The sequence below is a fragment of the Pelobates fuscus genome, chromosome 12 (genome assembly GCF_036172605.1).
Source record: "Pelobates fuscus isolate aPelFus1 chromosome 12, aPelFus1.pri, whole genome shotgun sequence".
Taxonomy (NCBI): domain Eukaryota; kingdom Metazoa; phylum Chordata; class Amphibia; order Anura; family Pelobatidae; genus Pelobates; species Pelobates fuscus.
The window spans coordinates 107170191-107192834 of NC_086328.1; the positions used below are offsets into that span (position 1 = coordinate 107170191).

Consider the following 22644-nt stretch of genomic DNA (forward strand, 5'->3'; position numbering starts at 1 on the left):
TGCACCCTTGGTATGTGTATTCAGAATTCCAGCGGGCAGCATATTCGACCCCTTTGTGGCAGAATACAGAATTCTTAGGTGCCAGCAAAAACATTACAATCTGGCAACCCCAGCTTTCTTTAATTCCATTTTGCTGACTGTCGGGGCTGTATATAGAATTACGTACTCCCAGAGGCCCCTGCATTATCTGCACAATGATTCAATCTCCTAGAAATGTCCCAGCAGGTCCACTACCTCATTATAACGGAGATGATTCTTTCCTGGTCATTGTGATTTCTGCTTCATGCCAGAGAGTCATTAGATTAAAACAACATACAATAAGAGGATTGGAATGCATTGCTTAAAAACATATATAAATATACACTGGGTGGTGCGTGCCAATACATGGCGTATATACAGATCTATGTATGTTCCATTTGTTATAATCAACTCGCTGACAACTCAATTAACTGTTTGGGGCTGCAAAAGGGAGCAGTACGTAGAACATATCACTATTCAAGCCCTTGCAGGTTTTTCCACTAAACTCCGAATTCTAGCAAATTCAAATCTGAATGGAGAATTTCAGGTTAAAGCAGCTGAGCAGCGACTGCAGATGGGATGGAAAATTCTTCCTGATTAGTTGTGTTTTCCTACATTTTGCCATTTGGATTTCAGTTTGCTACAATTTGAGGTTTAATAAAGAATTCTGCTGGTTCATGGAAAGCTCTCTATAAACACTTCTATATGAAAGAATCCTGCTATCTTTGTATTGTTAATACGTACCTCAATGGGAAATTACAGGAGAAAAGTAATAACGAGTGGTTTAATAGAACCGATTCTTTGTTTCCATTCCTTTTTTCATAAACCCTGTTTATTGCTCTGAGAGAACATGCCGATCTGAACAGTTTATTCAACAAGTTTATTCCAAGGACAGTGAGGCCAAATTGGGGTTTACAGGTATAAATCTTGGGGTGCAGCTGGTATGACTGCCTGCGGGGTACCGTACACATAGATGGGGAAGTTACAGTGGGTACAACGCAAACATACTATCTCAAAAATTTTAAAAAAGACCTGATCCCTAAAAATAATTTTGGGTTCTGCATAAAGATCATTTCTGGGGTGCAGTACTAAAAGCGGAGCAATCATCAGGTATTTTAGATGGTTTCCATGGTGACTGCCCCATTTTTTAAATTTCCTTCAGATAATTGCGTAGTGCTGTTGTAACCCAACCCAAAATTTGTCACGTTTACTTGTAAGTGTAATTTACAGATTGTACAACTCTACAGAATACGCTGACGCTATATAAATAGAAAAAATATGTAACAGCGAGTATGTTCCTTTTTGTTAACCAAGAGCGCTCACTGTTTTAGAGAGGGAGATTTATCAAAATGTTGTGATCTGACAAGTATTACCAGTGGTCTCCAAAGGTTCATTGATCTGGTGATTAATACAATTTTAGAATTTTACATTTCTTTTTTAGATCACACCACTTAGAGAAAAGCCTCTAATGCCCTTCTGTGAATGCTTGTAGATTTTGTTACCATTACCCTAATTCTAGCCTCTCTCTTTTTTTCAGTGCTTGATCATCGGAGGGGGTCCGTGTGGTCTGCGGACAGCCATAGAGCTATCCTGCCTCGGGGCCAAAGTGGTGGTGGTGGAAAAAAGAGATACATTTTCAAGGAACAATGTTCTCCATCTCTGGCCGTACACCATACACGACCTCAGGTGCCTCGGGGCGAAGAAATTCTATGGCAAGTTCTGCGCTGGGTCGATTGATCACATAAGTAAGTATGCCAATGTGACTGTGGGCTGTGCAACCTTGGCCCTCTATCTTCTGTAACTAGAGTTACCAGATCCAACATGTTTTACCAGCTATTCACGCTGACAGGTAGTACATAAACAATATAGAATTCATTTCCTCCAGGAAGGAAGTGGATACATTATTCAAGGCTAAATCCTTGGTGAAGTAACATTTGTCTAGGTAAATTTAATTGCTATGGAAACTCTGGAGTATCGTGTTTCCAGTAATCCTCTGCCTGTTTTGGCAGAATTGGAGACGTGTTTTTTTTCTGCCTAAAATACACCAAGCTGGTGTTTATAGCCAGTGGTAAATGTATGGATCAATTGATATATTTGAAAGTTTAGTTTAATGCAGAGTTAAAGGAACACTATAATGTCAGGGATACAAATGTATATTCCTGACTCTATAGGGCTAAATAGCTGTTTAGGCCCCCTTACCTCTGGTTAAAAAGGTGATTTACTCACCTTTTTTCCAGCGCAGCACAGGTCCAGATGCAGCTGGCCCCACCTACACTCCGCCCTCTTGACTGAGATCATCAAACTTGACTGGCTAAATCAATGCTTTCCCATAGGAGAGCATTGGGAGGCTATCGTGCATGTTGCTCTGCGCCAGTCGGCGTTTCCTAATAGAGATGCATTGACTCAATGCATCTCTTTGTGGAAAGTTCAGCACCTCTATGCAGAGGGCGGAGACACTGAACGTTAGTGCTGCATGTTGTGCAGCACTGACCGAGGAAGCACCTCTAGTGGCCGTCTGAGTGACTTCACCTAGCGGCGTCCCTAGGAAATAATGTAAACACTGCCTTTTCTGTTAAAAGGCAGTGTTTACTTTAAAAAGCCTGCAGAGAGAGGCTATAGACACCAGAACAACTACATTAAGCTGTAGTTGTTCTGGTGACTATAGTTTCCTTTTAAAGGGCTCCTGCAACCATAAACCAACGTTTCATAAAATACTGCTATTTGTTACAGGTACCCTTTCTGTGGTAGTCTGCCCCACCTACAAATTAAAAAAAAGACAAGAATTACCCCTTAGACCAAGTTCTCTCCTCAGTTTTCCCTTAACCCTTTAAGGACACATGACGGAAATATTCTGTCATGATTCCCTTTTATTTCTGAAGTTGTGTCCTTAATGTAAAATGAAATTAAATATGTCATTTGCTGCAGAGAATCTTCTACACTAGCAGTAAGGTAGTAATTTACTTCCCCTTATGTTAACAAGCATTACATCATTACCATTTAAAATAATTATGCGCTTGGCCTTTCAGTAAACTCTCTCATCTCAAAGACTTTTTACACATAAAAGGATAGTTGTTTGCTCTGAAGATTAATCTTTGCTAAACTCGTTTCACCGGTTTTATACAGAAACACAGAGACAGAGCTCCAGAACGCTGCATTAATGATGTCACCTGTAAGCATTCACAATGAGGGTTATAGGCATGTTCCTTGCAGCCTGTCTGTTTGTATCTTCCCTACACAGAACCCTCCATTTCAGTAGAAAAATTAATCAGAATTCTATATTTTAAATTGTATAACTTCCCAAATTCTGTAAAGCTGATTGAGCAGGATATAAATGACGGCTTCCTAGTGTGTGGCTATGCATGAAAAGCCCTCCCGGCAGAATGGAACATTAGTATGCTGCAGGAATTAAAGAAACACTGCAGGCACCATAGCAACTACATAGAAATGAAGTTGTTATGGTGCCAGGAGGCTTCCCCGGTCACCCTCTTACCTCAAGGGGCAGCTGAGATTGGCGCTGGTGGAATCTTTGGGGTTAAATAATTTGAGAACCATAAGGCACCATAACAACTTCATTTAAATTAAGTTATAATGGTGCTAAGCTGTCCCTTTAAATCAGTTAAGAAATAGCTGTGATTAACTGAGCATTAATATATCCACTATCTGCTTCCAACCCAAGAGAAAATGATTTTGTAAATTAAAAGGAACACGCCAAACACTTAAAGCAGTTTAACTTGCTTAATTGTTTTGTAAGGAGTGTGCCCTCTTTTTTTAAAATTTTAAAATGTGCAATAGCAATTGTCACTTTTATAAATAAACCTTGTTACAACCCCTGGCTGTTAATTAATCAGACAACTGGCCTGTCACTTCCTGGTTAATAAGTCAGTGGAGATAAACTCAAGAGGCTGCAATTGCCCAGAGCACCTGCCTTGCAAAGACTTTTCATTGAGCTGCATTGGGAAGGCTGTGATTGGACAGCCACAGAAAGTCTGGGTGGGGTTAGAAGGGGAGGGCTTGCAAAGTCTGTAGACAAGATCTGTAGCTTTTGCAAACAGTTTTTAGATTTTAAAAAAAAAAAAGTGGGGAAAAAATGCATAATTAAATCCATGCTTGTTTTCATTGAGGATATATCTTCTAAATAGTGATTTCAAAATGTATTTATTTTTATTTGGGTAGTGGATTAAATAATTGTTTCTTAATGGAGGATTCTCACCTTTTAATAATATGGTTACCTCCAAACATATCGCTGAATGTAGGTGACTCCATTGCCCAGTGATGTGATTGGAATGTGCAAGCACATTTCTGCATTCTTGTCATATTACAGTAATCGCAATAAAGGACTTGTTGAACAATTAGAATGTGAATTACAAAGCAATAATTAGATTCATCGCAACGTTTTATTATGGGGAGACTAGAGTTGGGGCTTATGTGCTGGCACAATCTTGGATCTTTTGTACTCTTTGCTGTGATATCCACTGATTTGACTGAGTGGACCAGCTGAGTGGCACCAGTGACTATGTGACTTATAAAACATGACCCCTTTCCCCTTCGTTCCAGGTATTTGGCAGCTCCAGCTCATGCTGTTTAAGATTGCACTCCTGCACGGAATTGAAATCCACGTGAATGTCGAATTCGCAAAACTCTTGGAGCCTCCAGAAGATCAAGAAAATCAAAGTAATCACTTGTTTAATTGGTTTAGCACTTAGGGATAATTCCTTTCAGCATCTTTTCACCTTAATCAATACGCTGCCAGTACAGGGATAGTATAGTGCTAGGAATACAGTGGTGTATTCCTGGCACTATAGCTCCCTCTGCCTCCTCCCTCCTTCGCGGACCTCTTGCAGTGGTTAAAAACCCTTTATTTACTTGCCTGATCCCAGCGCCCCACAGCTTCGCTTCCTCTGACATTACTGATGTGTGGGGGCGCTAATACGCATGCGCGGCAAGTGCTGTGCTTGCATTAGGCGCTTCCCATTGGAAAGCATTGAATCAATGCTTTCTTATGGGGAAATAGCTGACGCTGGATGTCCTCATGCAGAGCGTGAGGGCGTCCAGCATCATTTAACAGACCAAAAGTTAACATTCAGGAAGTGCCCCCAGTGGCTGTCTGGTAGACAGACACTGGAGGCAGACAGTGCTGCAATGTAAACATTGCAGTTTCTCTAAAATTGCAGCACTAAGTGCAATGAGCTGAAGTAGTCTGGGTGCCTACAGTGTCCCTTTAACTGTGAAAATGATCAGTTAATAATGTTAATTACGGTATATACTTTTCTGTCAGCACTTCATCCAGCTAAAGTAAGGATTTAGGGATATTAAAACATATAGGGAGTGAGACCTATACCCTTTCAAGCTTTTTCCTCATTGTGTTAATAATTTTTAGTTTGATAAAATCCTGATTGGGCAGTGATAAGATTTTGTAAGATCTACAAAGTCAGCGAATGGGATAACGAAGATTATGCAGAGCATGAAATATCCTTCAGTATATAATTATGTCACGGACACCGAGAGCTGTTTGACACTTGCCAGTATTAATGTTAACCAGTCGTATCATTGAACTGATAAGCTTAGAAATGTTTTTTGGAGAGAACGGCGGCTGCGTTCTGTGTATTACTCTGTGTGCCAACGTGTGCCTGGATAAACATTCTCATTACGCCATGTCCCTCTCTCGCCGTTTAGACGGGATAATTTTAGATGGGTTCGATGGAAAGACTTTCTAATGTTTCCCAAGGATCAGAAAGTGATGACAAAATGGAATTTCAGAAGATTTTTCAAGGATTGTGAACGGAGAGAAAATGTAAACAAATCTGTTTGCTAGAAAGGCTTTAAATTATAGCCTGTTAACTGGGTAAACCGGACGTCAAGTGCCCAGCAGGGACGCATTTAATTCAACCATTTAACTTTTTAATAGGGAGGCCAGAATATTATTTAACATTTATTAGTTAGTAATAATCTCAAACCACAGCAAGGTGCATTAAATATGTTGTACAAAAAAAAAAAAAATGTTTATAGAAAATATATAAATGCAGTGTTGATGAATATATGTTGTTTTTTATTTTAGCAAATAGTGTAAATATAGATATCTGTGATAGAACTGATCCTTTTTTTTTTTCTAAACAAGGAACTGACAATTGAAAACAGAAAAAACAAACAAAAACTTTGCTACATATTTTAAGGAAGCCTGTAAGGTCCAAACTTTCACAGTGTGCCCTTTATATACTGCATAGTGTTACACTTTGGGAAGTTACCAGCTGGTTAATGGACCATCTCAACTTTACCCAGGGAAACGGTTTTAGCGGGCACATTTTTGCGTTTGTTCTTCCTGGGTTGATATGGCAATTTTTATTTTATTTTACAGATGATACCTCGGTTCTGCTTCATTATATACGTATAGCCAGACATTAATCCAATACTTGGTTAAAGCTCTGTTCATGTTAGAGGATTCTCAATATGTTTTCTCCTTTAGAAATAGGTTGGAGAGCAGAATTTCTACCACAAGATCACCCATTGTCAGAATATGAGTTTGATGTAATCATTGGTGCTGATGGACGTAGAAACACTTTGGAAGGTAAGAGTTTTAATGACTGACATGAATAAGTCTTGTTACAACAATATTATACCCGGTGCATGATGTGTTAGGCTGGATCATTCTTATGACTAAGGACTACTGTGTCCAAGAGTTCTTTTGTCTTCCCCTTCAGTTGTTCCTTGTTGGTGCCTATAATAAATGTTATTTTCCTCATCGTGGTAAGCGCTCGTTTTATCTTTAAAGTTTAGTTTTTTTACAGTATTGTCTTGTCTACATGGTATGTTAGGCTGGGTATGTTGTATGTTAGGCTGGGTATTTTAAATGTTAGGCTGGTTGCATGTTATGTTAGGCTGGATATCTAGAATGTTAGGCCGGTTACATGGTATGTTAGGCTGAATATATGGAATGTTAGGCTGGGTATGTTGTATGCTAGGCTGGTTACATGGTATGTTAGGCTGGGTATGTTGTATGTTAGGCTGGGTATTTTATATGTTAGGCTGGTTACATGGTATGTTAGGCTGGATATCTAGAATGTTAGGCCGGTTACATGGTATGTTAGGCTGGATATATAGAATGTCAGGCTGGGTATGTTGTATGATGGGTATGTTGTATGTTAGGCTGGGTAGATGGTATGTTAGGCTGGATATTTAGAATGTTAGGCTGGGTATGTTGTATGTTAGGCTGGGTAGATGGTATATTAGGCTGGATATGTTGTATGCTAGGCTGGGTAGATGGTGTGTTAGGCTGGGTATGTTGTATATTAGGCTGGGTAGATGGTATGTTAGGCTGGTTATCTAGAATGTTAGGCTAGGTATTTTGTAAGGCTGGGTAGATGGGAATGTTCGGGCGGGTTTCATGATATGTAAGGCTAAGTATCTAGTATGTTAGGCTTGGTATGTGGTATGTTAGGCTGGGTGTATAGTATGCCAGGCTGGGTACGAGATATGTTAGGCTGGATATGTGGTATGTCACGCTGGATATGTGGCATGTTAGTCTGGGTACAAGATATGTTACACTTCGTATGCATCATTTTCAAAATTGAATAATTTTGTGACTAATAAAAATATTATAAACAGTGTTTTTCTTATCATTGCTATTATTATTATTGACATTTACATAGCGCCTACTGTTTCCACATCGCTCAATACAATATTGTGAATGAATGAGACAAATACAAAATGTTACTCGAACAGTAGGTTGATATGTCTTCAGAGCAGTTTGAATTTTCTTATATATATTACTTATAATAATCTAAAATAAGTGTCCATTATAACAGTATATTACTGTTACATTATGCAAAATAATTGCAGTCAAATCCTTGATACAGACACAAATCAAATTATTACAGGGAAATAAGTGAAACAGCATCCATCTATCTGCATAGGAATAATATTCTATGTCTGTCCGTTCCCGTGTTGGAGTTTATTTGTGAATTTGTAGATATTTTGCGGTGGAGTTAGCCATTGGTCACTTTGCTGCATGGAACACTATGCTTTTACGATTACAGTCGCACTAACGCACCCTGCAGAATGCACCTGTGAAAGGTCAGGCCCTCGGAATGATTGATGGTGCTGGCAGCTGCCAGAGTGGAGCCTATTACCCGACGTGTTGTGTCTCAGCCGTGTTATTTAACAAGGTGTAGCTAGCTGGGTGCGGTAAAACCGGGGGTGGTTCTTTGCCCAGACTTATTCAGCAGCACGGGCAGTGTAATTAATCCTCGCCGGCAGATCAAACGCCAAACCTCGCTACTGAGTGCTCACATTTTATAATTGTTTATATATAAGTTAAGGTTTAATGCTTGGAGTGACAGAGCGATGATTAATGATGTGTTGACTGTCGTCAAAGAGTTAAACAGTGGCATTGCTCAATTCCACCGGTAATGATTTCCATGCCGTAAATTAATTAAACATGTTAATTGCACTGACATTTACCTAAACCTTTCAATTTATCAATACATTCAATATCCGTGGCTCATTTCCAACCTTTCTTTATGCACAGAAAGGCTTGGCACCCAATTAATTAAACAATTCCCTTTACCTGTGACCTGCAGCATTAATTCCACTCTCAGAGTATTCCAAACTGCGTAAAATACCCCACACCTAAACTTTATCCTCCTTGCGCCATGCGTCACAGATAAATTGCCGGAATGGTGAAGGCTTAGTTAGCGAGAAATGGGACAAGAACGAGGGGATTTCAAATGTGGCTCAACATGACATTACATAATAGCCATGAAAGAACACGCTCATTGTTATTATTATTTGTGTGTGTATCACCAACCTATTCTGTAGCGCATTAGAAGTTAATAAACTATGTTAGTGTCTAAACGCAGTGTTCGCATAGTGCTTTTTGTGTTCTTCATTCTCTTTTGTCCTGCAATTTCAACTCTATAACAGCTTAATGCAAGAGAAATCTCGGATTTCCGATTAATGCCCCGTCCGCTGGCATTTTGTGGTTGTAGTGGGCAGCTGTGGTTTTGAGTAAATTGTTCGTTTGAATTTCTCAACAGATAGCTAATATCTTTCAGCCTGAAAATACTGCAGATAAAACAGAAATTAAATCTCTATCTTTGCAGGATTTCGAAGGAAAGAATTCCGGGGGAAATTGGCGATTGCTATAACTGCCAATTTCATTAACAGAAACACGACGGCGGAAGCCAAAGTGGAGGAGATCAGTGGAGTAGCATTTATTTTCAATCAAAAATTCTTCCAGGACCTTAAAGAAGAGACAGGTTAGTTTTCATAATCCAGAATAATTCTGCAGATCTCATCAGTTTATTTAGAAATACACTTTTGCCCACGCAGAGTCACCAGGAGGACAGCGAGAAGTTGTGTGGGTTCTTGACTTTGAACCAAACCATGAACCAAGGCCACGCACTAGCAGAAAAATGATGATACCAAAAAGACCCACATCTTCCTGACTGGGTCAAAATGTCTAAGGGTACTAGCATCAGCAAGCAAGTGGTAATAGGTGTTAGTTAGCCAGGGAACAATCAACCTTAGAGGTCTGTGCGAGGTAGATGAAGCATAATAAAAAAGTGCATGGTATTTGTTAAGGAAAATAGATTGCAAGCTCTTGTGGGCAGATTCTTAGGTAGTGTCACAGAGTTTGAGATCTGTTTGGCAATAGCCCTATAGAAGCACTGAGGACGAGACAGGTACAGTTAAGAACTAAATAAACTTGTCTTAGTTCCCTCTATGGATTATTTAGCATTAATGTTTAAGCTCTCTTCCTACGATTCTCTGCTCTCTGCAGAAAGCTGCGCAGGAAGGGATGCCAGGATTTCTCATTTGAAGTGGCTGCTTCGAGTGTTCCACAAATGTTATTGTAAAAGTTCCTTGCAATCTCGAGACGCCGTATGAATCCAACTTGTTATTATACGTTGCTATTAAAACAAGCAGCCTGTAATCAGCTTTTTCCTCCATAAAACAAATCTTGCCTTCTCGGGAACGGCAAAACAGGTTCATCTCCCTCTCACCGTTTGTTCTGCTTCCAGGGATCGATCTGGAGAACATTGTTTATTATAAAGACAGCACCCACTACTTCGTAATGACAGCCAAAAAACAAAGCCTTCTGGACAAAGGAGTCATTATAAATGTACGTATAGCTAGGGGAATTGGATTCTTCGGTTTGTTTATTAACATAGCTGATTAAATATGTCTTTGTCTTTGTCATGTCTAAATCCATGCCCTCTGCGCAAAATCAGTTTGTGCGATACAAAAGCAGCTTCATTATGTTTTACATTTTGGAAACAAACAAAAATCTCACTAGCTGTAAGTTATGTTGTTTTATTTTCAAAACTTGTCCTTTAACATAACATAATAATACAAACCCACCCAATTGTAACTTAACCTACAGAGTACATCTAACGTCTGTGGGAGCCTGGAGTGTCCCTTTAATAATATAATCCCACCCAGTATAACTAACTGTAACCTAACTTACATAGGGTACCTATTGTGTATGGGACCCTGGAGTGTTCCTTTAATAATATAAACCCACCCAGTATAACTTTAACCTAACCTACACAGTGCACCTAACGTGTGGGGAGCCTGGAGTGTCCCTTTAATAATATAAACCCACCTAGTATAACTGTAACCTACGCAATGCACCTAACGTGTGTGGGAGCCTGGAGTGTCCCTTTAATAATATAAACCCACCTAGTATAACTGTAACCTACGCAATGCACCTAACGTGTGTGGGAGCCTGGAGTGTCCCTTTAAAGCAACTCTGAGAACTAAGGTTGTGCCTTTTAAACGGTTTCTGCCATTTAAATATCTGTGTCTTCTCATTACTGCAAAAGTCAACTCTTTCTTTAGTGCCATCTGCTCTTTGGCAACTAATTCGACCACCAGCATCTTAATGCAGCTCCAGATGTGGTCTAAAAGCCACGTATTGCATCAGTCACACCCTTGGAGCTTGAAAAGCTGAGGTTTTATTCAGATTCAAATTAAATTTGCTCATAGGATATTTTCAGCGTGGTCTCATGGCCGCGCTGTACATCATCTGCTTTGTGGCTGATGATCTCGTGAAACAATGATGAACACAATGAAGTAATACCATGGCTATCAATATAATAAGTCATGTTTCAAACCACCAGAAATACAAATAAGGGAAGGAATGACCTGGAGTCTGGATACTTAGTTATGGTGCAATGAACTCTGTTAAGGGGAAGCAATGTGGTAAAAAAGAGCACTATTGTAATGCATTATATAGATATTAGATAATGTATAAAAAATGCAAATAAAAAAAAGATTAAACATTTTTTTTACAGTAATAATTTAATCACCAAAACAGCTTTAGATTAATGAAGTTGTTTTGGTGTATAGATCATGCAGTGTCACTATTCAGTTCTCTGGTGATTTATCTCTCTATCGGGGTAGGTAACCTTGAGTACACCAGATATTGTGGATTACATCTCCCATAAAGCTATTACAGCCATAATGCTGGCAAGGCATCAGGGGAGGTGTAGTCAACATCATCTGGAGTCCCGAATGTTGCCGACCTCTGATCTATAAAGGCCGAACGTATTGTGTCAGAATAACAACCCTGAGCCTGTAGCTGCAGTCCCACCATACTGTATGTCTGTGCTGTCTGTGTTTGCAGGATTACGTCGATGCAGAGGCACTTCTGAGTGCAGAGAACGTTGACCAGGATAACCTGCAATCTTACGCACGAGAGGCGGCTGACTTTGCCACAAACTATCAGTTACCTTCTTTAGATTTCGCGATTAACCACTATGGCCTGCCAGATGTGGCGATGTTCGATTTTACATCAATGTATGCATCGGAAAACGCTGCGCTGGTGCGGGAGCGCCATGGGCACCTCTTATTAGTTGCACTGGTTGGCGACAGCTTATTGGAGGTAAGTAAACCCCAGATGTAAATTTTATAAAAAATACTTGTGTAAAGTGTTCCATGACCTCCTTATTATTGTGAAATATCTTTTTTAAATAGTTTGTATAGATTACTGTGTACTGTGTGAAGCTGGTATCTCAAAATCTGAACTAACTGCAAAATAATTCAGAATTTCCAGATCATGTGTTTGCCTAAATTTGCCTACAATTTGCCATTTAGGTTTTAATTTGCTAAGTTTTGGAGTTAAGTGAATAACATTGATCAATCTGATTTGATTCTTTCCTTAATTAACTACATTGACTCATACTCGTTCTAGCCATTCTGGCCGATGGGTACTGGCTGCGCCCGTGGATTTTTGGCTGCGTTCGATACAGCCTGGATGGTGAGAAGTTGGTCCCAAGGGAACCCTCCGCTAGAGGTTATTGCTGAACGGTGAGAACATTAATAATATATTTGTACATTTATTGAGATTTATTAAGCAGTAACTAAACAAGAAAGAAAGGAGATTTCATCTAAGGCAAAGAAATTGTTTATTTTTTACAGTAAGAGCAATACGGATATGGAATTCTCTGCCTCAAGAGGTGGTTTTATCAGAGTCCATACAGATGTTTAAACTGCAATTAGATAAATACTTGCAAAAACATAACATACAGGGATATAAATTCTTATTAGTGGGGTAATAGCTGCTTGATCCAAGGAGACATCTGACTGCTATTTTGGGGTCAAGAAGGATTTTTTTTCTAGTTTGTTGCAAATTTGGAAGCGCTTCAGACTGGGTTTTTTGCCTTCTTTTGGATCAACAGCAAAAACATATATGAGGAAGGCTGAACTTGATGGACGCAAGTCTCTTTTCAGCTATGAAACTATGTAAAACTAACTGTAAATACATGTATTATTTTATAGTTATAGTAACAAGAATGTGCTTTAACTATAGATTCTTAATACAGTTGGTGGAACTTCTTGTAGTTACCCCGTTATGGAGCCTCTTGGTTACTGAGTTATCACCATGTTTACCTGGACACATATAATACCTGCTTGGCAGGACCTGAAAAGTGAATCCTGCTAAACATACTGTATCCGTGCAATTATTCCTGTAAGGGAGGAATTGCTTATATCATGATAATTGTGAATATTTTTAGGATTATTAATTACAACATATTCCATAGTGTTGTACTACTATGTCAGCAAGGAAGGAGTTGATTGATTTGCTATTTAAAGCATATACTTACTGCACACTGCTGAGCAGCAGTCTTCATGTGCTGCCTTTAAACAGCAAGACGTTATGTCTGAACATCTTGAATTGTTAGCTCTGCTTACAGAATGTATGCATCCTCTGCTATCAGCATCTCCCCCTGCACTATTCTGATGCAGATATATTTGGCGTAAGAGAAGAATTTGGGGGCCGTGGTTATAGTATTAGTTACAGGAACATTTATATGTCTGGAGTCTGTCATATCTGTGATAGTTTATAAAAGTACAGATTTCAGTTGAAATATGCGTCCCGTATATTCAGCCAGCCAGGCAAGTTTACTTCCAGGGAAGTTTACTAGCGCGTGCCTGCCTCCCCCCTTCTCAGTGATCTGTACTACAGCTCATTGAGACGCGTAGAATAACGTAAGCACTTGGAGCCTCCAGCACAGAGGATCTCAATGAGAAGCCTCTGATTGGAGATGCCCCTAAATAGGCTGAATGCTTCTGCAAACAGTTTTTTCATATTTTCTATATATGAGTGTACCTTTAATGAAGAAAATGGCAGCATGTTCTGTAGCAGTGATTACAGTAACAATTTTGTCCAAATTTTCTGACTTTTTCGTATTCGTTTACTATAACATAAATGAAAGTCCGACATACGAATTATATATGAAACGAAAGGGCCAATGCCGAATGAATTACCTTTTTGTTTCAGTTCTTTTGTTAAATAGACTCCGTGCTGCAAGATAATTAACCCCCACAGCACTGAGGAGAAACTTTCAAGAGGTCTTTTATACAAATGTACTAATGCTAAGTAAAGATGACTTAGTATTAGTAATTAATTGGAGATTAATATCTCCCTTCTGCCCCCACTCGCTATACCGCGAGTAGGTGCATGTCTAGTGGCTGCTCACTGTTGTAAAAAAAGACCCCCCAACATTCCAGTGACAATAGGGGTGTGCCTATTGCCCCCCTCTGGCCCCCACCCATGACGGCGAGTGGGGCCCTAGTAAAAATAGGGGGGGAAGTACCTACTGTCCCCCACTTTGGCTCCCACCCATGAGCAGTGGGTGGGGGCCCAAAATGACCTACTGCCTCCCCCCTCGGCCCCCACCCATAAGCAGCGGGTGGGGGCCCTAGTGACAAAAGGGGGGACCTATTGTCAACCCCCGCCCCCACCCGTGACCAGTTGGTGGGGGCCCAAACCAACAAAAAAAAAATGCCAGAAAAAAAAATCCTGCCGCTAAAAACATAAGCTAACTTCACCCAGCAAGGGCACCGCACAGACTGAGCTTAATAAAGCTTAATAAGCTTATAAAGCCTTCCCACGCCCTGAAATTTGACTTACAGTGCTCTGATTGGTTGATTTAAGCCAATCAATAAGAGTGCTCTGATAGGTAATTCTTGAGCCTTGCAAGTAACCAATCAGGCAAGGCTGAAGAGGCTTAAACCAACCAATCAGAGCACTCTGAGTCAAATTGCAAGGTGTGGAAGCTCAGTCTGCGCGGTGCACTCACTGGGTAAAGTTTGATTCTTTCTTTTTTTTTTTTTTTGCCGTGTTTTTTTTTGGCGCTCAGGTTTTTTAAATTTATTTTACAAGTTCGACGGGAATTATGGATTTTTATTTGGGTGGTTACTAGGGGCTTGGGGACTCCTAGTCACCTTGGGGGGTGGGGGGTTACTTTTACATTTAGTCCAACCCGCCGACAATGGCTAGGCAGGTACTATAGGTCCCCCCCTATTGTCATTTTGGGCTCCACCCACTGCTCATGGTTGGGGGCCAGGGGGGAGGCAGTAGGTCCCCCCTAATGTGATTTTGGACCCCCACCCACTGCTCATTGGTGGGGGCTGGGGGGGAGGGAGGAAGTAGGTCCCCCCAATGTCATTTTGGGCCCACACCCACTGCTCATTGGTGAGAGCTAGGGGGGAGGGAGACAGTAGGTCCCCCCAATGTCATTTTGGGCATTTACCACTGCTCATGGGTGGGGGCAGGGGGGCGGACAATATTGTAACTAGGGCCCCCACCCGCTGCTCATGGGTGGGGGCCGAGGGGGGGAGGCAGTAGGTCCCCCCTAATGTCATTTTGGACCCCCACCCACTGCTCATGGGTGGGGGCAGGGTGGGGACAATAGGTTCCCCCCTGTTGTCACTAGGGCCACCACCCGCAGGTCATGGGTGGGGGCCAAAGTGGGAGACAATAGGTCCTTCCGCTCCCTATTTTCATTAGGGTCCCCACACCGCTCATGGGTGGGAGTGCGGGGGGACACTGTCCCCCCCCCTTTTTAGTTCTTTTGGTTTTCCACCACGGGGGAACGGGGGGACCTGGCCTTATTACACTAACGACTGGCAGCAATAGCTGCCCAGTTACTAGTAGTTTTAAATGTTTAGGCGACATGAGGGTCATGCGGGAGGATTTAACCGCCCTTTTATTAATATGGGGGTCATAGTGACCCCCAAAGGTTTTAATGGAGGGGGAGTTAGAATTGTTAATATTCATTACAAGGAGGGAGCTAGTAGCGCTGCTTGCTCCCTCCTTGCTTTTTATTTTTCATGCGCAGTGTTATTTTCGTCCTAATGGGTGAAAATTAATTATTTTTTACAGAATTTCGCCTGAAAAACTAATGTTTTACAGACAAAATTCAGAATGCACAAATTAAATTTCTATTTAGTACGAATTCATTCTAGTAACATGTTCTGTTGCATTGACTATAGTAACATATTTCATAGCAGTGATTACAGTAACATGTTCTACGGCAGTGATTACAGTAACATGCTCTGTAACAGGGATTACAGCAACATGTTCTATGACATTGATTATAGTAACATGTTCCATAGCAGTGGTTACAGTTGCATGTTCTATGGCAGTGGTTACAGTTACATGTTCTGTAGTAGTGATTACAGTAACATGTTCTATGGCAGTGATTACAGTAACATGTTCTGTAGTAGTGATTACAGTAACATGTTCTGTAGCAGTGATTACAGTAACATGTTCTGTAGTAGTGATTACAGTAACATGTTCTGTAGTAGTGATTACAGTAACATGTTCTGTAGTAGTGATTACAGTAACATGTTCTTTGGCAGTGATTACAGTAACATGTTCTATGGCAGTGATTACAGTAACATGTTCTATTGCAGTGATTACAGTAACATGTTCTGTAGTAGTGATTACAGTAACATGTTCTATGGCAGTGATTACAGTAACATGTTCTGTAGTAGTGATTACAGTAACATGTTCTTTGGCAGTGATTACGGTAACATGTTCTATGGCAGTGATTACAGTAACATGTTCTGTAGTAGTGATTACAGTAACATGTTCTGTAGCAGTGATTACAGTAACATGTTCTGTAGTAGTGATTACAGTAACATGTTTTATGGCAGTGATTACAGTAACATGTTCTATGGCAGTGATTACAGTAACATGTTCTGTAGTAGTGATTACAGTAACATGTTTTATGGCAGTGATTACAGTAACATGTTCTATGGCAGTGATTACAGTAACATGTTCTGTAGTAGTGATTACAGTAACATGTTCTGTAGCAGTGATTACAGTAACATGTTCTGTAGTAGTGATTACAGTAACATGTTTTATGGCAGTGATTACAGTAACATGTTCTATGGCAGTGATTACAGTAACATGTTCTGTAGTAGTGATTACAGTAACATGTTCTATGGCAGTGATTACAGTAACATGTTCTGTAGTAGTGATTACAGTAACATGTTCTATGGCAGTGAATACAGTAACATGTTCTGCGGCAGTGATTACAGTAACATGTTTTATGGCAGTGATTACAGTTACATGTTTTATGGCAGTGATTACAGTTACATGTTCTATAGCAGTGAGTACAGTAACATGTTCTCCGGCGGTGATTACAGTTTGATGTTCTGTAGCAGTGATTACAGTAACATGTTCTGTGGCAGCGATTACAGTAACATGTTTTATGGCAGTGATTACAGTAACATGTTCTGTGGCAGGGATTATAGTAACATGTTCTGTGGCAGTGATTACAGTAACATGTTCTGTGGCAGTGATTATAGTAACATGTTCTGTGGCAGTGATTATAGTAACATGTTCTGTGGCAGTGATTACAGTAACATGTTCTGTGGCAGTGATTACAGTAACATGTTCTGCGGCAGCGATTACAGTAACATGTTTTATGGCAGTGATTACAGTAACATGTTCTGTGGCAGTGATTATAGTAACATGTTCTGTGGCAGTGATTATAGTAACATGTTCTGTGGCAGTGATTACAGTAACATGTTCTGTGGCAGTGATTACAGTAACATGTTCTGTGGCAGTGATTATAGTAACATGTTCTGTGGCAGTGATTATAGTAACATGTTCTGTGGCAGTGATTATAGTAACATGTTCTGTGGCAGTGATTACAGTAACATTTTCTGTGGCAGTGATTACAGTAACATGTTCTGTAGCAGTGATTATAGGAACATGTTCTGTGGCAGTGAATACAGTAACATTTTCTGTGGCAGTGAATACAGTAACATGTTCTGTGGCAGTGATTACAGTAACATTTTCTGTGGCAGTGAATACAGTAACATGTTCTGTGGCAGTGATTATAGTAACATGTTCTGTGGCAGTAATTACAGTAACATGCTCTGTAGTAGTGATTACAGTAACATGTTCTGTTGCTGCAGTAAATAAAACATTGTCATTTAAGTGCACTGCTTATATATTTTGCAATCTAAAGCAATTTTGTATCATTCAGCAGTGATCAAATTACATTTCCTATCACTCTCAGCCAGCTTGTGATAGTCTAGATTGTGCCTGACTTGTGGGGTTGGCCCATTGAGAGCCAGGATGTGTAGTGAGAGAGACATTTGAATGGAAAATTATTTTTGAGCAGCCGATAGTAATGACAGTTTGTTAAACTCACGTCCATTAACTCTTTCTGCAGGATTTAGTTTAATGTGCTGTGTGATGTTACACACAGTTAATATTTCACAGACAGTAAGTAAATCTAAGGACAGGTCTGATTCATTCCTGTCTGCTTTTCCTGTGGTTGGAACGTCTTAAAATCATACGTTAAAAATCAGATTGGGGGAAAAAAAAGTCAGTTTTAGGTACATTAATGTGATGACTGGTTACATCACCACTTTGTGGCAAAGGAAATGCTTAGACATTAAAGCAAAGTGTGCAGAACAGAAATGACGTGATGTACTCCGTACTGGTGCTGAATCACTCTGTGCTGAACACGATGTATCCTCGCTCCAAGCCACAATGATACTGCCAGGCTCAGACTTCAGACACAAATTACCTGAAACAACAGACACACATTCATTGTTAATATGTAACATTCCTGTTCCTGAAGATGTTTTTTCCCCCTTTCTCTCTCTGCCCCATTTGCCCATGGGGGGAGGGAGGGGGGGGGTTATAATATCTTGTATATAATCCTTAATGTTCTTTTCTGAAAAGTGAATGCTTTATTTTGGCAGATGCATATTTTGTTGTGTGAAGATTGTTTTGGAACATGTTTATTGAGGCAATGGAGCTTTCAAATCTAGAAGTTTTGCAACCAATCTATCTATCATTCTGTAAAAATTACGTGAATTGTTCCTAAAAAGCTATGAAAAATAAAGATTATTAAAATATATATATATAACATTCCTTGTTTTTTTTTTTCCAGGGAAGGACTGTATCGACTGCTCCCCCAGACGACCCCTGAAAACATCAGTAAGAACTTCGACCAATACACCATTGACCCAGCAACACGATATCCGAATCTCAACTCCAACTGTGTCCGATCCCACCAGGTCTGTATCTTACCATGACCAACTCTCCAAATAAGGAGAACCGCACACGACAACACACGTTCAAAAAAGTGTCTGAAGTTTATTGGAATTCCTAAATTATAGCTTGTTCCAGGACCCGTCATTTAAAAGATAGCTCAGGGTCTAAGCATGGTGTCCTCCTCCACACCCATGAATCAGGGCTGCTCATTTTTAATTTTATATGAAGTCAAGCTACAAGTGTCAGTACTAGGTGTGCGCAGAGATGAACAGGATGGGATTTCTTTATTGAGAAAAGATTTCTAAATTCATTTATAGCCAGCGATGCTGCTTGCCAGATGCTGCCTCTGTCCTTATCCTTTTTTTAGTCGTGTGGCTGGATGACGTGATACAAACATTACTTATATTACCTATAATAGAAGAGCTATACCATGCCGGGATTAATAACAGGATCCACTTTCCATATATCTCCCCCTCCCTTTCAGAAACAACCACAAATCCCAACATGACCATTAACTAGAAACCGAGAGTGCTTGCGATGGGTTCTCCATCAGGCTGAGGCTAACATTGTGCTGACTCCTGAGTCCTTGGAAATCTCTTGCTAATAGAAATCTTGTGTTGAAAGCTGTTCTCTCCATCAGGACTGATCGTAGATACAGATCCCACTTGAGGGTCACGAAGGGTGAACTAGTGGTATCTTGGTGGGATGGGTGTCAGTACCCAAACAACTGACTGTCCCTATTTATATCCTGTTATTTTTGTATGACACACGTTCTGCCTTAATGTGAAGCCAACAGAAACATAAAAAGAATAATGTGCCGGAACTCAGTGTTCATGAGATTAAAATCCTTGTATTAAACGTATCAAAACATTCCTCTGGCACTTATGGTAAATGAGACACCCCTCTGGCGCTTGTGGTGAATGAAACACCCCTCTGGCGCTTGTGGTGAATGAAACACCCCTCTGGCGCTTGTGGTGAATGAAACACCCCTCTGGCGCTTGTGGTGAATGAAACACCCCTCTGGCGCTTGTGGTGAATGAAACACCCCTCTGGCGCTTGTGGTGAATGAAACACCCCTCTGGCGCTTGTGGTGAATGAAACACCCCTCTGGCGCTTGTGGTGAATGAAACACCCCTCTGGCGCCTCTGACCTGCAAGTGGGACTTGGCAAACTAAACAGGGGGACCAAGGGGGTCCAGTTATTTTGCCGTCCTGCATAACTTGCTATGCTGTAACTGCAGATCCTACTTATAGTTAAGTCATATAAGCAGAATGTGAACATGTATATTTGGTTGAGATTATAGAAATATGTATTTTTATTTTCTTTCCTGTTTTGCTGTAGGTGAAGCATTTATTTTTCACAAATGAATTGCTGACTTGTCCTCTGCAGAGAGATAATTCCATCAGGAGATCGGTGGGACTGACCAGACATGGTACGTGAGTTTCCTATACTGTACAACGTACGTTCAGCCCTGTCATCTTGTAATTTCCCCCCAGTCAATTTAAACAATGTTGTCTACCTTTCCACAGAGTCCGATATCAGACCTAACAAGCTTCTGACGTGGTGCCAGAAGCAGACCGAGGGTTACCAAAATGTTAATGTGACCGACCTCACCAAATCATGGAAGAATGGTCTGGCTCTCTGTGCCATCATTCACCGCTTTCGTCCAGAACTTATGTAAGCATCTCGTGCAATCTCACTGTCTGACTGTATCTGGGGTGTTCTTCATTTCCTGATTGGTAGGAAATGTTTGTAGAACTTGGTACAAATTATTTTCACATGTTGATATTCACTATTTGGTTTTAATAGTACCTTTAAAGATAATTAAGGAAGCATGTACTAAACCTGCGTGCTTGGCTTCGCGAGAAATGGATATAATAGGTTAGAACGTCTAAAATCCTTAACCTTTAACCCTATGGGCATTCTACTTGACATTCTATTTGCCACGTATTGACGATCCTTTCAGTAAAGTTGGTGTAAAGTTAGGTAAACATGTGAACATAGAGTACAGTAAAAGTTAACAAGTGCACTTTCAGCAAAGCTAAAATAAACATTTAAAGGTTGCATAGTTATATAGCTTGAAAAGAGACATGTGCCCATCGAGTTTAGTCTTTCTCACATCTGTTTCTAATATTAATCCAAAAGAAGGCAAAATTACTAGACATGTGCAATTCGTTTCGGTCTGAATTCAAATTCGGACGAATTTCGGGCAATTCAGACATTTGGGTACTTCCTAATAGCTAAATTGCCGAAGGGCCGAAATTGCCGAATTTCCGAAGTGTCGAAGTTGCGGAAGTGCCGAAGTTCTGAAGCACAGTATTGCCTAAGTACTAATATACTTACCCAGTGTAAGAATGAAGAATGTTACACTGTACACCTATTGTCCTCCCCCCCGGCCCCAACCCATGAGCGGAGGTTGGGGGCCCTAAAGAAGAATTAGGGGGGGGAACCTATTGTCCTCCCCTCCAGCCCCCACCCCTGAGCGGTGGGTTTGGGCCCTAAAGAAGAATAAGGGGGGTGGGACCTATTGTCCTCCCCCCCCAGCCCCCACCCCTGAGCGGTGGGTTTGGGCCCTAAAGAAGAATAAGGGGGGACCTATTGTCCTCCCCCCCCGGCCACCACCCATGAGTGGCGGGTGGGGGCCCTAAATTTAGAATAAGGAGGGGGACCTATTGTCTACCCCCCGGCCCCCACCCCTGAGCAGTGGGTGGGGGTCCTAACTATCAATAAGGGGGGATGACCTATTGTCCTCCCCCCTTGCCCCCACCCGCTGCTCATGGGTGGGGGCCGGGGGAGGACAATAGGTCCCCCCCCATTAGTTTACTTTAAGGCCCCCACCCGCCGCTCAGGGGTGGGGGCCAGGTGGGGAGGACAATAGGTCCCCCATCCTTATTGATATTTAGGGCCCCTACCCGCCACTCAGGGGTGGCGGACGGGGGGGAGGACAGTAGGTCCCCCCTTATTCTTCTTTAGGGCCCCCACCCTCCGTTCCGGGGGGGAATGTTTATTTTTAGTTTTTTTTTTTTCTTTTTTGTGAGCAGACACAGGCTGCTCACTGTAGGGCAAAATTTACTAAAATAATTTTTACTTAGTATTAGTAAATTTGGCTGAAAGACCAATTTAGATCTTTCAGCCTTTTGGTAGATAGCTCCCTAATACCGTGGGAATTAGGGAGCTATCTACTTAGCGGCTGCAAGAAAAGTCCCAAAGTTGCCGAAATTCCGAATGTCCCGAATTTCGGAATGCCGAACCGAACCGAAATTTTTCCCCATGCACATCCCTAAAAATTACCCAGTTTGAAGCACTTTCAATTTTGCAACAAACTAGAAAAAAAATCCTTCTTGACCCTAGAATGGCAGTCAGAATAATCCTTGGTTCAAGAAGCTATTATCCCACAATTTAAAAATTATATCCTTGAATATTTTGGTTTTGCAAATATGCATCCAGTTGTTGGAAGTGTGTGCTTTAAATAGAATTTTAGTAAATGTGTGTTTTTATAAAACTTTAAGTAAACTGGTGGCCTTCGAGTAAGAGCGTAAGAGTAAAGTAAAAGTGCGCTTGTTAACTAAGGTTAAGGTAAAAGCAAGCTTGTTTGCAGTAAGAAATTCTTGTTTAAAATTATTCCTGGGTGACTGATGCAGGAAACAAATACACACCTTAAATCAAGAATTTCTGCCTGCACACAGGTGCCGTGATGCATGATTTTCGACCCATAATCTATTTATCGCAGAGTGTAAGTAAGGGATAATTTTCTTGTAAGCGCCATAGACATTCAGTGATTTAGCATCATTTCCTGCAGCTTTTAAGGATCAATAGGT

General features: G+C 40.8%; 1 protein-coding gene across 1 annotated transcript in view; it reads left to right on the plus strand.

Annotated features, from left to right (window-relative positions):
• Nucleotides 1–22644, plus strand: part of MICAL2 (microtubule associated monooxygenase, calponin and LIM domain containing 2) — a 208706-nt gene that overhangs the window by 92915 nt on the left and 93147 nt on the right. Inside the window, exons 3-12 of the mRNA XM_063437516.1 lie at nucleotides 1556–1763; nucleotides 4573–4689; nucleotides 6479–6580; nucleotides 9114–9269; nucleotides 10035–10135; nucleotides 11642–11899; nucleotides 12209–12324; nucleotides 18723–18849; nucleotides 20168–20258; nucleotides 20356–20503. Coding sequence (XP_063293586.1) covers nucleotides 1556–1763; nucleotides 4573–4689; nucleotides 6479–6580; nucleotides 9114–9269; nucleotides 10035–10135; nucleotides 11642–11899; nucleotides 12209–12324; nucleotides 18723–18849; nucleotides 20168–20258; nucleotides 20356–20503 — 1424 coding nt within the window. The remainder of the gene's footprint in view (nucleotides 1–1555; nucleotides 1764–4572; nucleotides 4690–6478; nucleotides 6581–9113; nucleotides 9270–10034; nucleotides 10136–11641; nucleotides 11900–12208; nucleotides 12325–18722; nucleotides 18850–20167; nucleotides 20259–20355; nucleotides 20504–22644) is intronic.